This window comes from Triplophysa dalaica, chromosome 5 (assembly GCF_015846415.1).
Source record: "Triplophysa dalaica isolate WHDGS20190420 chromosome 5, ASM1584641v1, whole genome shotgun sequence".
NCBI lineage: Eukaryota > Metazoa > Chordata > Actinopteri > Cypriniformes > Nemacheilidae > Triplophysa > Triplophysa dalaica.
Window position 1 is genome coordinate 12,883,300 of NC_079546.1, and position 15,515 is coordinate 12,898,814.

The following is a 15,515-nucleotide window of genomic DNA, read 5'->3' on the forward strand; positions in this document are numbered from 1 at the left end:
CCCCCTTGCCGGAGGTTAATCCTTCCCCAAAGTATTGTTTAAGGTTCACAACATTTACATTGTCCACCTTTTCCCCCGAACCCCATTCAACAAGATAGTTCACTGGCCCTAATTTCTTCTTTATCTTCACAGGTCCCTCCCATTTAGGGGCTAGTTTAGATGAAAAGTAAGCATCGGCCTTTGACACAGGATGAGCACGGACCCAAACCAGGTCTCCCATTTGGAACTGAACAAACTTCCGCCTGGCGTTGTAATACCTGGCCTGTTTGGAGTGCGCACTTCTCATAGCCGTAAGAACATCCTGCTTAAGTTGCTGTTGTCGTTCTACAAGGGAATATCCTGAATGCTCTGGGTTTGGCGGATGAGCAACAAGTCGTTCGAGGGGACCTTTCAACTGTCTGCCCAGTGCTAGTTCGGCAGGAGAGTGTCCTGTAGTTTCGCTGAAGGCAGTGTTAATAGCGAAACGAAACTCAGCGAGCCACCTATCCCAGTCGCGATGGCTTCCACCTACAAAGGATGCGATCATGGTCTTAACGGTTCTGTTGAATCGCTCTGTGAGATTTGTTTGAGGGTGATAGCTGGTGGTGAGCTTCCTTGTTATTCCCCATCTCTTACATAGATCCTCCATCAGTTGGCTTAGAAACTGAGGTCCACGGTCAGACAGTAAAAACTTTGGAACTCCCCACCTTGTTAGCACCTCTTCTTGCAAAATCTTGCAGATTCGGTGAGTCTTGCTGTCTCTGATAGGGAAGAGCTCTACCCATTTGGTAAAATAGTCGACCACTACCAGAAGATACACATTCCCTTTTTTGCTTTTAGGAAGGGGCCCCATAAGGTCCACTCCTAACATGTAGCCAGGCTCCTCTACTTCTGTGGATTGGAGGAAGCCAAAGGGCTTGGTGTTACCAGGTTTATATTTCTGGCAGACCGTGCATTCCTTCACGTGCTTCCATACGTCTTTGCGAACCTCGGGCCACCAGGCAACTTCTAAGATTTTCCGAAGAGTCTTCATTCGCCCAAGATGTGCCCCCAGGGGGCTGTTGTGAAAATAATCCAAAAAGGTTGCGACTAGACTCTCGGGCACTACAAGCTGGTATTTTATGCCGGCAGCACAGGGTGACACTCTGTACAACACTCCATGCTGGTCTTCCCATCTGATGCGGTCACCCTCATCTGTGATTCCAATTTTCCCCTTCAATTCACTCACCCCAACATCCAAAGCTTGAGCTTTTAGTATTTCTGCAATAGTTGATGGAATATCCAAATTCCAATGTGAGGATTGGTTGCCCACAAACACTGCTAAGGAGACATTGCAACTCTGAGCTCTAGACAAGGCATCAGGCACTACATTCATCCTTCCCTTGCGGTACTGTACCTGGAAATGAAAACGCTGAAGCCTCAAGGTCCATCTCGTCAGCCGAGACGTAGTTTTAGGAGAGTTAAAAGCCCAGGTCAAAGCAGCATGGTCTGTACACACCACAAAGGGAACTCCTTCCAGGTAGTGATGCCACTTTTCGAAAGCCCATATCACTGCAAGACATTCTTTTTCTGAGGTTGAATAATTCACCTCTGCTCCTCTCAGACCCCTCGAGGCATATGCAATCACGTTTTCCTCTCCTTTGATGTTCTGAGTTAGAACTGCCCCCAGGCCAAATGAACTAGCATCTGTCTGGACCTGGAATGGTTGCGACAGGTCAGGATGATCTAATACAGGGGCGTGTTGCAAAGCATATTTGAGATTCTCAAAGCTTAACTGGGTTTCGTCAGTCCATGCCCACTTCACACCTTTCCGCTTGAGTTGATTCAATGGGACAGCCAGTTCAGCAAAGTGGGGAATAAATTTGTGGTACCACCCAACTAACCCCAAGAATCTCTGAAGTTCCAACAGGTTTTGCGGGATTGGGTACTCACTGATGGCAGCGACCTTGTCAGAGTCAACTTTTACTCCCTGCTCAGACACCACATGTCCCAAAAACTTAAGCTCTGCTTTCATGAAGTGGCATTTCTTAAGATTTAAGGTAAGATTTGCCTCCTTCAGTTTTTGGAAGATAGCTTCAAGATCCTTTAAGTGTTGCTGCTTACTTGGGGAATAGACAATTATGTCATCTATGTAGACGAAGCATACATTTCCTCTAAGTTTACCCAACACTCTCTCCATCAACCTCTGGAACGTAGCCCCTGCATTTTTTAGCCCGAAGGGCATGGTCAGGAAATTAAACAACCCAAAGGGGGTTATGAAAGCTGTCTTCTCCCTGCTGCTTTCTTCCATTTCGACCTGCCAATATCCCGATTTTAAGTCAAGTGTACTAAAATAACTGGCACCATGTAATGACTCTAGTATTTCATGGATGAGCGGCATCGGGTAAGCATCTTGGGGGGTTTTGGAGTTAAGACGGCGATAATCAACACAGAACCTTAGACTTCCATCCTTCTTTGGAACAAGTACTACCGGAGATGCCCAAGGGGATTGAGAAGGCTCGATAATGCCTTCCCGCATCATCCTATCAATTTCGCCTTCCATCACCTCTTTCTTTAAGGGAGAAGCTCTATACGCTTTCGACCGTATTGGCAGGTCATCCGTTGTTATAATCCGATGAGTAGCTTGTTTAGTTCTCCCTAGACCCGAACAGACCGTAGCCCATTTATTTAAGAGGGGTTGGATTTCTGGTTGGTGTCTTGACATGACGTCCTTTATGCTAGTTGCTGATGCCATCTCAATCTCTCCGTCCTTCGCGGTTGGTACAGCCATGAACAAAGAGGTAACCTGTTCCCTCTTTAGAACGCATGACTGCTCCCACTGAGGCTGCTGGAGAAAAGGGTATATTCTAACTTGCCCTTTAACCATCAACTCATAGCTCATAGTGGCAACATTCAATTGTACCCTGGTTTGTCTCAGGAAGTCAAGTCCAAGGATCAGGGGAAATGCCAGCTGCTCATTTGACATTATATAGGTGTCGATGGACCAGACCATTCCATGCCAATCGTAATCCACAAGGGTTCTACCCTCTGACACATGAGCCTTTCCATCGGCCACAATGAAAGTCTTACTTGAACCCTGCAGCAGGCGATCTTCTGTTTTTTTCACCACTTCCCATAGCTGTTTTTTCATTAAGGAATAGGTTGAACCAGTGTCAACAATGGCTTCGATGTGGTAATTCCCCACACCGATAACAACTTTTAGCAGAGGTGGTGTAGTTGTTTGAATCAATGAAACATGTTGAACGGAGGTACTTGGCGACTTGGGTAGTTGATCACGCCGGAATGCCGCACTCTTCTTTCCTTCATTTGTTCCCTTGAGCTGGTTGACTCGAGCCCAATAATCCTTCTTTGAATTCAAATCCCTCTCCACTAAAGATCCCACTTTTACCAGCTGCTCCACGGTGTGCACAGCCCCTCTTAGACTACTTGCCAGGGAAGGGTTACAACTATTGAGAACTCGCCTCACCACCTCCTCTTCTGGCAAGTCGTCCTTCCATCTCAAGCACAGGGCCCTATAATCGTATGCAAAGTCGCGGATACTCTGGTTTGGGTCTTGAACCATAGCCTTGACCTTGTCTTCCAACTCAGCCTGGTAATCAGTAGAAAGGAAAGCAGTCATAAAGGAGACCTTGAACTCATCCCAGTTGTGTATCTTTAACTTTTCAGCCACCCACCAACTCCTCGCCGGGCCAGTTAGTACTGCATTAATGGTAGCTAGCAGTTCCACATCTGTGAGGGGTCTAAGGGAGAGGAAGTTTTCACACTTCTCAATGAACTCCAAGACATCGCAAGTTTCACGATGTTCTCCAAAGGAGGGAAATTCCAAATTGATAGGTGGCTTAGGAGCTGTTGGAGATGAAATTACAGAGGAAAGGGGCCCTGCCTCTGAAAGACTATGGCTGAAATGGTGGAGCGAAACTGGGGTACTAGTTGTCTTTATGCGTGCCATTTCTTTCCTCCATTGCTCGTCTCGGCGCTTGAAACAATTCACCATCTCATTCTCTAAATGGGCCAATGATCGGTTCATTCCATCTTTCAATGCATCGATCCTTTTGTCAAGTGCATCCCTGAAACAGGCTTCCCGGTTAACCATACTATCGTTGCAGGCAATGAAATCATTTCTAATTGTTTGCACCTCCGTCTGCAGAGTCTGAAGAGTTGAAGAGAGAATAGTTATTTTAGTTTCAAACGATTCCAGCATTTCCCTACTAGGATTTATCACAGGAGGTTCATCCTCTTCACTTCCTCCCACCTGACTATGACTGTCAATATACATGTCACTCATCAAGGAACTTAATTCAATGACTGGCACTGGTTCTCTGTATGATAAGTCAGGGGAAGGTTGATAAGGAAGGGACTCTGAACACTCGACATGCTCAGCCACAGCCTGCTCAACAACATTACCAGAGGGGTCATCCATGCTTCACAGTCAAAAACCAACAAAGCTAGTTTTAAATATAAAAGGCACAATATCGAACTTCAAACAGTTTTTTTAAATGTTTGCTTGCCCGTACTGGCCACCATCTGTAACAAACACAACTTTTTTCAGAAGGGTTTAATTACTATCACGGGAAACGTTTGACCAAATTGTTGCCTTTTACTTGTTGGTCTTACAATAATATCAAACATCAACAAGGTTATTGACATTTAAATACCCAAACAAACATAGTCCCATGAATGAAAGTTCTTCAATTGAAACGTTGGATGTAGCTTCCAGTAAATAAATCCACAGGCAAGTAAAAGGAAAGGAAAAAATAATCAAAGTACTCATCAGTAGGTCGTCTCAGTCCTTTTCTGATGAGATATGGAACGCAGGTAACAAAAATCCAAATGAAGACAAAAATAGTTCCAATGTCCCCAAAGGTGAAAATGTAGAATCCACTGGGTTACGGCCATTCAAAACCAAGTTATTCCCCAGCTCATGATCCTCAGAAGTGCGCCAATTGATCCAGAGCTGATGCTCCCCAAAACATGCCACCTCACCAAACAAGAAGACCCTCCTCCCCAAAATGGCCGCCTTACCCCTCTTATGGGCAGGCCTGATATAATAAAAGTCCTTGGCAGCCCACAAAAGTCTTCATATTTTATCTTGCCCACAATGCCAAAAAGAATGTTTAACAGCCAACATATCTTGTTAATGAAAATAATTAACAAACATTTTAGCTTGTGAGACAATCATATATAATTAATCTTTCACAACTTTACCCATATTAATTACTCTCCTGGAGGCTTTGCTGGGACAGTGTCACAGAGTAATGTCTTACCTGTCGTGACACAGATAATACAGATAATAACAGATGCCTCATTTTCTCATGCAGCTTCTCCAGCGACTGCTCACGAACAGCTCACATAATTTACTGTATTCCAATGTTTATGTGACTTTTTTTAAATGGTAGAAGAGACATTTCTTAGCTAGCAATGGCAACAAAGAAATTAGATCCCCATCAGTGGCGTAGAAAGTCAGGTCCGGGCCCATATGCAAAAACTTTTAACGGGTCCCCTCCCGTCTGTTCGCGACTGCGTTGTGCATTACTGGACATTGGTTGTTTACTCAGGTTTGTTATTTAAGTGTCACGTAACTGCAGACCCTAAGGGACCACAAACTCCAAAGCGCCAGAAAGAGGGTAAAAGTGACGCACCCAGCGTTTTGGACTTGTTTTTACACGCAAAATGTGAACGGCTCTAATATTTATATTATAATATAGTTGTCAAACATTCAACATTAAGCTACTTACATCTGGCTCTTTCACTCTTCCAACCATGACTTCTGTCAATACAGCAAATTGTATTACACTCTAAATGTTTTGTTGTGGAGGACCCACTCATATCTGCCCAAGGGTAGAACAGATCTGAGATCAGTCATTTAGTAATTTTCTACAGTATTAGACGGAATGAATATAACTCTTGGATGCGGGTCCCCAATCCCCGGCCCCTTATGCACCTATATTCCCTGTATACCCAGGCACACACGCTACTGATCCCCGTCCATGGTTTTTACAAAGAGACGCTTTTTGTTTTTTCTTACTTAATTTAGAACACTTTCTATTGTGCAACTGTTATTTAGATTTAACATCATACCAACAGCCCTGCGATGGGTTGGCACTCCCTCCAGGGTGTATCCTGCCTTGATGCCCGATGACTCCTTAGATAGGCACAGGCTCCCCGTGACCCGAGGTAGTTCGGATAAGCGGTAGAAAATGGAATGGAATGGAATCATACCAACAATGGAGCTGTTATGAGCATATAACATTGTATCAATAACATGCTGACATATGGCCGTGTTTTTATGTGAGGGAGGTGAAGTTATCAGTCATTCTCTCTGTCTGTTTCAGACTTTCCTCATGCGATCACCATTGTGTCTCCATGTTCGGGCTCTGACAAGAAACAGGTGTTGAATTTTTGTGCTCAGAGCGCTGAAGAGCTGCTGAAGTTCGTCGAGGACCTAAAGGAGTCCATCACCGAGGTGTCAGAGATGGAGCAGATACGTATTGAATGTGAGTTTGTGTCGGACATGTGTGAGAGACTGAATAACATTTGAGAGAGAGATAGTGACATTTACTGATGGTGTAACCTACGACATCATCAGAAAATGTATATTTGATTATATATGAAAATATAATCATCTGACAGATCTGTAACTAAAATCCAAATACAGCTATGAAGTATATAATCGGCATAAACATATATAGACGGTTTCAACAGCAAAAACACATACAACATTATGTGGCCCAAACTTAACTTCTGACAGACCACTGCAAATAATCGATAACTGTTAAGTAGTTCTAATGTAATTTAATACAATTTCTATACAGTAAAATATTAGTTCATTTTAAAATAAATTAAATATATAGTAAATGGTTCAATTATAACCGAACACAGATCGGAAGTTAACTTTGGGCCAGGTGCATGCATCCAATGAAACCGTCTATATAAATTCTCTAGATTCTGTAATATTTATAGAATATCAAGTATTTAATAGTCCATGAATGGGACATGAAATGTAATTTGTTTAAGTTTTTTACTTTATTGTTTATGTTGCTTCATAAAAGACTAAATAACAAAATATCATGTTGACTATTCGGTTTACATTATAATGCAAGAAAAAATACCCCTTAGAGAATACCATGGTACGGTCATATTACATGATTCTTTCTATAAAAAAAATCTGGGTAGAAAACAAGCACAATTGTCAAACACACTATTAGCATGTTACATTCAATAATGCTGCATCCAAATTCGCTCTGAAATTGTGATTATTATAGTAAGTGCGAAGATAAAATATTCAAACCTTTACATGCATCTTTATATTTGTGCCTTTTGCTGGTTCGTGATGTGAATCAGCAGTCGTTGCTTAAATGCTGCACAGTGTTTCCATGGTAACAGTGTAAAGCTGCCCATTGGCTTGGTTAACAGAAGTAACCCAGTTGTTGGCAGCTGCAGTAAACCAGATGCTGGTTGTCACTTTATTGGTTGGTTACAAATTTTCAAAAAAGTGAGCGGTGAAGGATGTGCTCGGCTTGTTGCTACAATGATAGAGTGCTTGGCAGGACATTTGATGTTGTGTTCCATTGTCTTTCATTCATACACATGTGAATGTTGGAGAATGACAACACAAGCTCATCCAAACGATGTTGCATTACAAGAAAATGATGAGGACTTCAATGCTGCAGGAAAAGAAATACCGCATATATATATATATTCACATTATGTTTTCTTTATTATCTTTAATGTTGTGTATTATTTAATAAAAAGAAGTCCAAGAGTGTGACATCATAAACTGTTCATATTGTTCATATCCCATTCTTTCCTATCCTTTTAGCGTCAAGACTACTGTAGACAAAGCTTTGTGTAATGAGCTTATTGTTGCCACTTGTGACAAAATGTTTAATGCTCCTTCATTTTTATTTACATTAAATAAACATACAATTTTTAAAGTGACCACCCCTAAGTCTCTACAATAATCACCAGGTGTGGCTCAGAGTAAATGTGAAGATTTTCTTTCACCTATTTTATAATCAGATTGGCAAAAGCAAAATAGTGCTTCATAAAAATGAGAAGTCACTTACATATTTTGATTGATCGTTATATTTCCCAATTTCTGTTTTTTTATAGCTTCTCTAATTTATTGGTCTTTATTGTTTTTATTTCTGTACGAATGTACAGTATGTGTGTATGTATTTGTTTGCTTACCCCAGTTTCCTGCATCATTCTGTCCTTTAAGAAACGTTTTTTAGACGTTTTGATGTTACATAATAAATGAAATGTGTCAGGCTTTCCTATATCCTTCAAAACACTAAAGAAAGACCTGGAAGCGGAAATAGATTGTCGAAACACGTCTTTAGTTTTCCATGAGGGAGAAAGACCAAGTTTGTGTGCTCGTGGACATAAAAGTGTGTGTTCTGCAGAGGCCGGTTGGTGCTCATTCATTACATCTTTCATTATTCGATGAATGCCTTTAATATGGTACCACACTCAGTTTTGTAACCCGATAAGTGGTTCTCGGCTATTCTTTGTGTAGTGTTTTTTTTCAGATGGCTTCATTAAACCAGAAGGCTCATTTTCCTTAAAAGGGTCCTGATGCAGGCCCAGGGTCTTTTTACAAATCTCTCGAAACCGAAAAAATCCTTTAAAAGATTAGAAATGGCATACAATTATCATCAAGCTTTGGGAGAAAGTCTGGTTATTTGGACCTCTGGTGTTCAAAGATGGACCTGTTGAAGTTGAGAGTATGTGAGCATGTGGCTTTTATTTGTAGAGCGTTTTTATGCCTTCACAGCTCTTTTTTGTGTGTAGGGGAGTTGGAGAAACAGCAAGGTGCCAAAACTCACGCCATCAAGAACAACGGGACACAGCTTGAGTTGAGAGGAAGACAAGGTTCTCTTTCAGGTACAATATAGTTCACTATGCACATTCATTTGCGAGTAGGCCGAAACCAAACTCGAAGAATGTCCTGGCTTATAAAATGACAAGACCACTTTAACAGTTGATGTTAAGTAAATATTCCATATTTATGTATTTGTCTATATATTTATGTAGAGTTTTCATTAAAATAATGCACAAAATCTCATTTTTTTTATCGTCAAGTTTCAAAATAAATATTATTACATACTTTATTTCAAGTTATTATCATTTCAAAATCCAATTATTTTCTATTGTTTTTGATTAGGCAAACAGGAGGTGAACACATTACAGGGTGGACACAATGCAGTAGAGGTAAGAGCTCAGTGTTCTGACAGGTAAGTTCTTTCAGACCCCCAGAAACGTCTGCCAGACACAGTCAACAGATTACAGCTCAGAATACAAAGTTAGGGAACATTAACATAGCACAACACCCGTATATTCCTCCTGGCGAGAAAACACCAGACAACTGAACCAAACAACCTTTCACCCTTAATCATTTTCGATGGTATTACCACAAACCAAAGTCAACAGCAGATCTGAGGCACTCATCTGTGCATTGCTGCCCCTTTCATGTTCAAATAAAAGCACAATGTGGAGGGGAATTCCAAGACTGGTACCAACACGATCTGGAAAATTGATTTGAACAAGTTTCTGAAAGAAAGAGAGATTCAATTAAATGAAAGAGGTTACATTTAAAGTGCTGGATAAATATGATAAAAAAAGGAAACATCCAACAGAGATTAGGTGAAAATGGCCTTATCTGATTTAAAGGTCTGTATATGGATTTTAAATGAAGCCCATTCCCAACCTGATCCAACCGTTATGGAAAATTCAAACAAATATCCCATCACAAATCTGAAATCATTCATAAACCGGTAGCGGTGGTACGCATAAACAAATAAATGAGTAGCGCTAACACTAAAAAATAAAAACTACAGTTTTTTTTCCAATCACTGAAAATATCCAATCCTGAACAATCCAGCCTGAAAACATTTAAGAGCAAATTCACTGAACAGTTGCGCCATTTATGAGCATATAATATCAGCTCCAAACCCTGCATCTTATTTGCAAACCAATTATAATCCAACTTAACCACACGCGTTTTCTAGCAGTATTTGCTTATATCACAGTACATGTATTCGAATCCCCTTCTCAGTGTTTCCATTGTACAACCTAGAGAACAAGCCCCAGTTAACTCCAACATTAATGTGATCTAGCACTATCACATCTCTGTGGGGATATTAAGAACACAGGAGCAAAACAAAGCCTTACTGAAAATACAATAACCAGAGGGCCATTCAATTAGCATCATGACATTACAGCATATCCTGTGCATGTTAGGCAACTCAAGGACACAACGGCAGACTGGCATTTTATTCAAACAGCTATGCTTGTTTCTCACTGAGACATGGCAGCCTTATTTAATAGTTAGTCACATCTTCCCCCCCTCCGGATATGATCTTATAACAACATATTAGAAATCTAAATAGTGTTGACGCAGTGTGAAATGGAATTGGTGAGAGAGCGAAGAGAGTCAACAGAACTAAAAATGATATTATTATTTTAAAAGATGATCAGATATAATTATCATATGAGATATTTCATTATAATCATATATTATATAATTACTCATTTTATGTGCAGGATTACATATTAGTGGGTATGTTTTCTAAATCCAACAGCATACATTTTAGACTGTTTGCAGGGATGTTTCCATTTTCTACCGCTATTAGATGTAGCACATTAGTGAGTTGCCATTATCCTGAACATAATCAGAGTGGCAGAAACTTCCTGTCTGGCACTGCAAATCCTCACCTTCATCATCCCACATGCAAATGTCAGCACCCCACAAACCCCTGAAGGGTACAGGACTGTCAGAACACATTGTACGCAGCAGAGGGGTCAGTGGAAACGCAATCCATCTCCTGAAGGAGAGAGAGGGGTAAAACTCAGGAAAAGTATATGCAAGGTAACCATCCAGTATAGACTAGCGAAGCCACCTGTCAGTTTGAAATGACTCAGTATCTGCTTAATACACTTCATAACATGTCTAGTGCTCATCAGTCTGTCCGGAGGGGATTAGTGGATGTAAACAGAATGTGTTATATAAAATTAAAAAAAGGTTATTCAGTATAACATTCAAAGGATTGAAGTAAAATTGATACTAAACTGACCACATGGTCTTAAAAATGTAGTGAGATTGGGCCTGGGGGGGCTTGGTGGAATGCCCCCCCAGATTTTACTTGGGCCCCCCAAAAATATCCAGCTGACAATTTAAATGAATACTAATTAAATACGTCTTATTTGTAACATTTGTTAAATAACCATCTGTCAATTTAATCACAGAAAAAAATATAAAAAAATCTGCATGTAATGATTATATTTCTGCCCTATCTCAGTTGTAACAAGCTACAGCACATCACTCCTGTGAATCTGCCGTTAACATTCTTCTTGGTGCCTCTGTAATTTAAAGTGAATTGGTAGAGTTAGTCCCACCTGTACCTCTCGCCTATATACACGGAGAGCCACATAATTACTTGGACCTTCTGTTGTCACCAGGCATTTTGTTCTCTCTCAACTGAAATAGCCTTATCCACTCTGCTTTCAAACACGGTGGTGCACTGTCAGTCATTTTGTGTCCCAGCTGTCCGACAGTCAGGAGGATTGATTTACAAGAGGAAGTTGGTCTTGCATTAGCCCTCAGGCCAGCCCTTTAGAACCTACATCTATCCTGAGATCAAGCTGGATAAACTCACTTTCTGAACTGCGAACTTCAGTTCAATTACTCAGCCAAGTCATCAGTCCCAGAGGCCAGGAATGTTCTGAGAAGTGTCACAATAGGAGGCGACAAGAAGTCAGCAAGAGTTGTTTGTAAAAGTAATATAAGGTGCCAGCACAATACCATGACAATTCGTAACTAGGTGGTTAAGTCAAGTGGATTGGTATGATCTGCTTTCACCCCAGTGACGTTACAAAATACGAAGCATCATTTATGTCAGTTGCGTCCCATTAATACTTAGGACTGTTCATATAACCATAAGTATGAGCTGAAGTTATAGTGGTGGCATGCGTTCCAATGGGTGTCGTCTGTAGATGTCCAACTACGCCATTCCCCATTGTTCAACTTCCTTCTATACCCCCTCCTCCCTTCCTTCCTGAATGGTTCTTTCCTCCTATAATGCAACAGTGGTTTCCAAGGGAGACACAGAGACCCTCAGTGTCCTCTTCATAACAACCACACACCTTAGAGACACAAATACACAGTCCCGAAACCCCTCCACTTCCCACCCTCTGCCCCACTCGTAAAACACCAAGCGAACCCCTTGTGCCACGTCCACACCCAACACCTTGCGCATGTCTATTGTGATGTGTGTTCACCGGAGGGCTGACGTCGGTAGAAGGAGGACAGTCTTATAACATATGATGCTATCTCTGACTGTTTTCTAAACTAGGTGTCAATTCACAACAGGCTTCAGACGTACCAGCTCAACGCGGCGCCGCCGAGCCCTGAGAGCGTCGCCCTTCTCAACCACCAGAGAGAGCTTTTCCAGCAGCCTCCGTTGCAATGTGCCAGTCCCTCACCCGTGCACTCTCACCAGCCCGTGGCCCTGGCCGAGATACGACCCGACACGCTTATCCAGTGCCAGCAAATCGTCAAGGTCATCGTCTTGGACAAAGGCGGTCACGGACGCATGGAGGCGTTCCTCAGCCAGAGCCCCACTCATCACCAGCTCATCCAGTCTGTGGTCTCCACGCCGGTGCATTCTCCTGACGGGGGAAGCAACCAGGGGGGGAAAGACGGTTCACAGCCCCCTCTACCTCCACCACCACCCCCATATAACCACCCCCATCAATACATACCCCCAGATCCCCGTCTTGCACTGCAGAGGACCGCAAGTGGCTCTCGTAGCCTAATATAGAGTTAAAACCAACATAGTTTAAATAAAAAACTAAGAACTAAAAAACACTCTGGGGCACTTTTGACCATATTTATCTATATGTGTATATATATAAATGAAGGAAATATAATGAAAAAATGCTATCTATATGCATACACTATATTTAAGGTAACACATTAAAGCAGAAGATATAATAATAGGTATTTAACTGACTTTGCAGATATGTGAAACAACCAATAAGATTGAATTCATTACTGTGTATTTTCAAGGTTATGTAGTTTTAACAGGTTTATATAACGGTTTCTGTCTTTCTGAAGCCTTTCTGAAGAAGTTGTACTGTTGAGTTCTGGAAAGGGTTTCTCTGGTGCGTTTTGTTATAGACAAAATTATTTCACGGAAAATGTGACACCCCAAAATATTTCAATTTCACTGCATTTGTGTGGGAGCTGGTATGTCATATCATCCTTTTAGCTTTTATTATCTTACTAATCTATCTACTGTGTGAATGTGTGTGTGTGTATGTGTGAGCGTACATACGCACTTGACTGAAAAATTATACTGTATGTGCCATAATGAGGACACCCTCCACCATGGACTTTTGCACTGTTGAACGCTTAGGGCTAGAGCAAGCATTTGTGCTGATAACTGCGATCATTTAGAGTCCCTCTAAGGTACACGTTCATAGATATTAAGCTTAAAAACGGTTTCTTCCTCCCTTTCTTATGTGGCCAATGTTGTATTCCTGTGAAATGTGAATTACTTCTTTATCACCTGTCTTTGAAAATGTCTTACTCCTTTAACTTATATATGTGTGTTATTTAGAAAAGAAAACTAGGGGGCCTTTCACCTGACTTGCGGCACTATTTTCCCATGCATTATGTTCTATGGAACAAATAAATGAAAATTAAAACGTTATAACGCAACATTTTAAGGTAAACTAATTGTGCTTTACCTCCATTACATTACTCGAGTGGTGTCAAGGAAAAAGCATACAGTATGTTTGTGGATACAACAAGTTGTACAACACAAAATCATATCAAATTCAGAGCAAAACTGTTGAATCTGTTTTAAGCTAACATGTTTCGCTAACGTTATTTGTTTGCTTTCGCGGTTGACCGTGTACACCAGATTTCTTACTACCTAAAAAAATCCACTTAAAGTCGCCTTTTTATGACTCTGTCCATGGTGTTTAATGCTTGCATTGAACAGTGTGTTAAAGTTCCGACGCAAGTCATCTGAAAGGGTCTTCAGTTTCTGGCAACGTATCGTGGCTCAATGTTAAAAAAAGAGCCAGTGAACGCAGTCTGCAACGGCTATTGTTCTCACGCTCAGGAATTTCAGGGAGTACCTGAAAGAAGACTGAGACATATTAATGCTTGTACTTGAACTTTATGTAGCAACCTGGAACATATAAGACCCTTGTGAAGAGAGCATTTGATCCCAGCAACTATCTGTGGACAATGTATGTTAATCTGACATTTTAAGAGTTGATGAAATGATGGCGGGATATTGCACCACTATCATCACCGGACTCTGAAAATGTAACGTCTACCTTGATCAGCACTCACAACTATATAGAACGCCCAAAAGACAAACTTTCAGCACTATCGAACTATTCTGCCGTTTGACAGCTAAAACTTTGAACTTATTTGCGAGCCAAGTGACACTTGAAACATCAAACGAGATGCACATCGTTGGCACAAAACACTTTAACCTGAATGTTTGTCTGGTTTGATCATACGTTTTCAGCTGAATTGAAAATCTAATGAATAGCTTTGTTTATTTTTTGTTTTGCTTGTATGTAGCTATCATATATCAGCATATAAATCAGCAGCTGCAGCCATTTCTTGTCATCCACACAACCTTTAAAGTCAACATTTAATTGCATTGAGACTTATTTTACTTAAGTAATGTGACATGTTCAAGGAATATAATATTTTTTTTCTTTTAAAGTTGAACGGGACTTCATTGGATGTTTAAACAGGGGAATACCAGCGCCCCCACTTCGAAGAACATTTTTGTAGTGTTTTGTCATTTTGAAGCCAGGTACTATTTGCAATTATTGGAGTTATTAATCATACATTGACGTTAGCCAACTTTCAATTGCCGTGTTAACTATTAATAATGTAAGTCATCATAAGCTTACGCAATGCAAAAATAGCTATTTTGAACCTGTTGCTAACATTAACCAGCAGTCCTCGTAGCATAAGTGACGACAACAAGAAAAGACATTTCACAGGCACATTAAGTCTAGAACTCATAATTTGATTTCATGTTGACTTTAAGCTTTATTAGGCTGTATTAATAGTAAAAACCATTGGTGTGTCATATATAGCTGTGTGTCTACTTTTCTCTGTTTTCATATATGATAGGATGTTTGTTTCATAATTATATTGCTGCTCTTTGAAGCTCCCGATCTGATCTTTTCTTCGTCTACTCACTGTGTCGTTTTTCTTATGTATGATAATGTTTCGAGATGAAATACACTGGTTGTTTTAGGGTGTAGCGAATACACAAATCTCTTCATTACCATTACACAACCAGATTCATCATGCCTTGGCTTGTCAGTTGAACATCATGAAATCCTCCGAAATAAATGAGCCACCCGTTTCTTTCATTAGCAGATGCTCCATTCTCTTTTGCCTTTCACATGTAAGAAAACACATTACCCATAAATGTCATAATATTAAAAAAACAAGTGCGACTTCTATAACATTTTCACAAACTGTTCTGATT

General features: G+C 40.7%; 1 protein-coding gene across 1 annotated transcript in view; it reads left to right on the forward strand.

The window, feature by feature from the left end:
- Window positions 1–15,206, forward strand: part of iqsec3a (IQ motif and Sec7 domain ArfGEF 3a) — a 189,141-nt gene extending 173,935 nt beyond the window's left edge. The window contains exons 13-16 of the mRNA XM_056747447.1: window positions 6,312–6,473; window positions 8,773–8,865; window positions 9,146–9,192; window positions 12,333–15,206. Coding sequence (XP_056603425.1) covers window positions 6,312–6,473; window positions 8,773–8,865; window positions 9,146–9,192; window positions 12,333–12,800 — 770 coding nt within the window. The 3' untranslated portion in view covers window positions 12,801–15,206. The remainder of the gene's footprint in view (window positions 1–6,311; window positions 6,474–8,772; window positions 8,866–9,145; window positions 9,193–12,332) is intronic.
- Window positions 15,207–15,515: the final 309 nt, after the last annotated feature.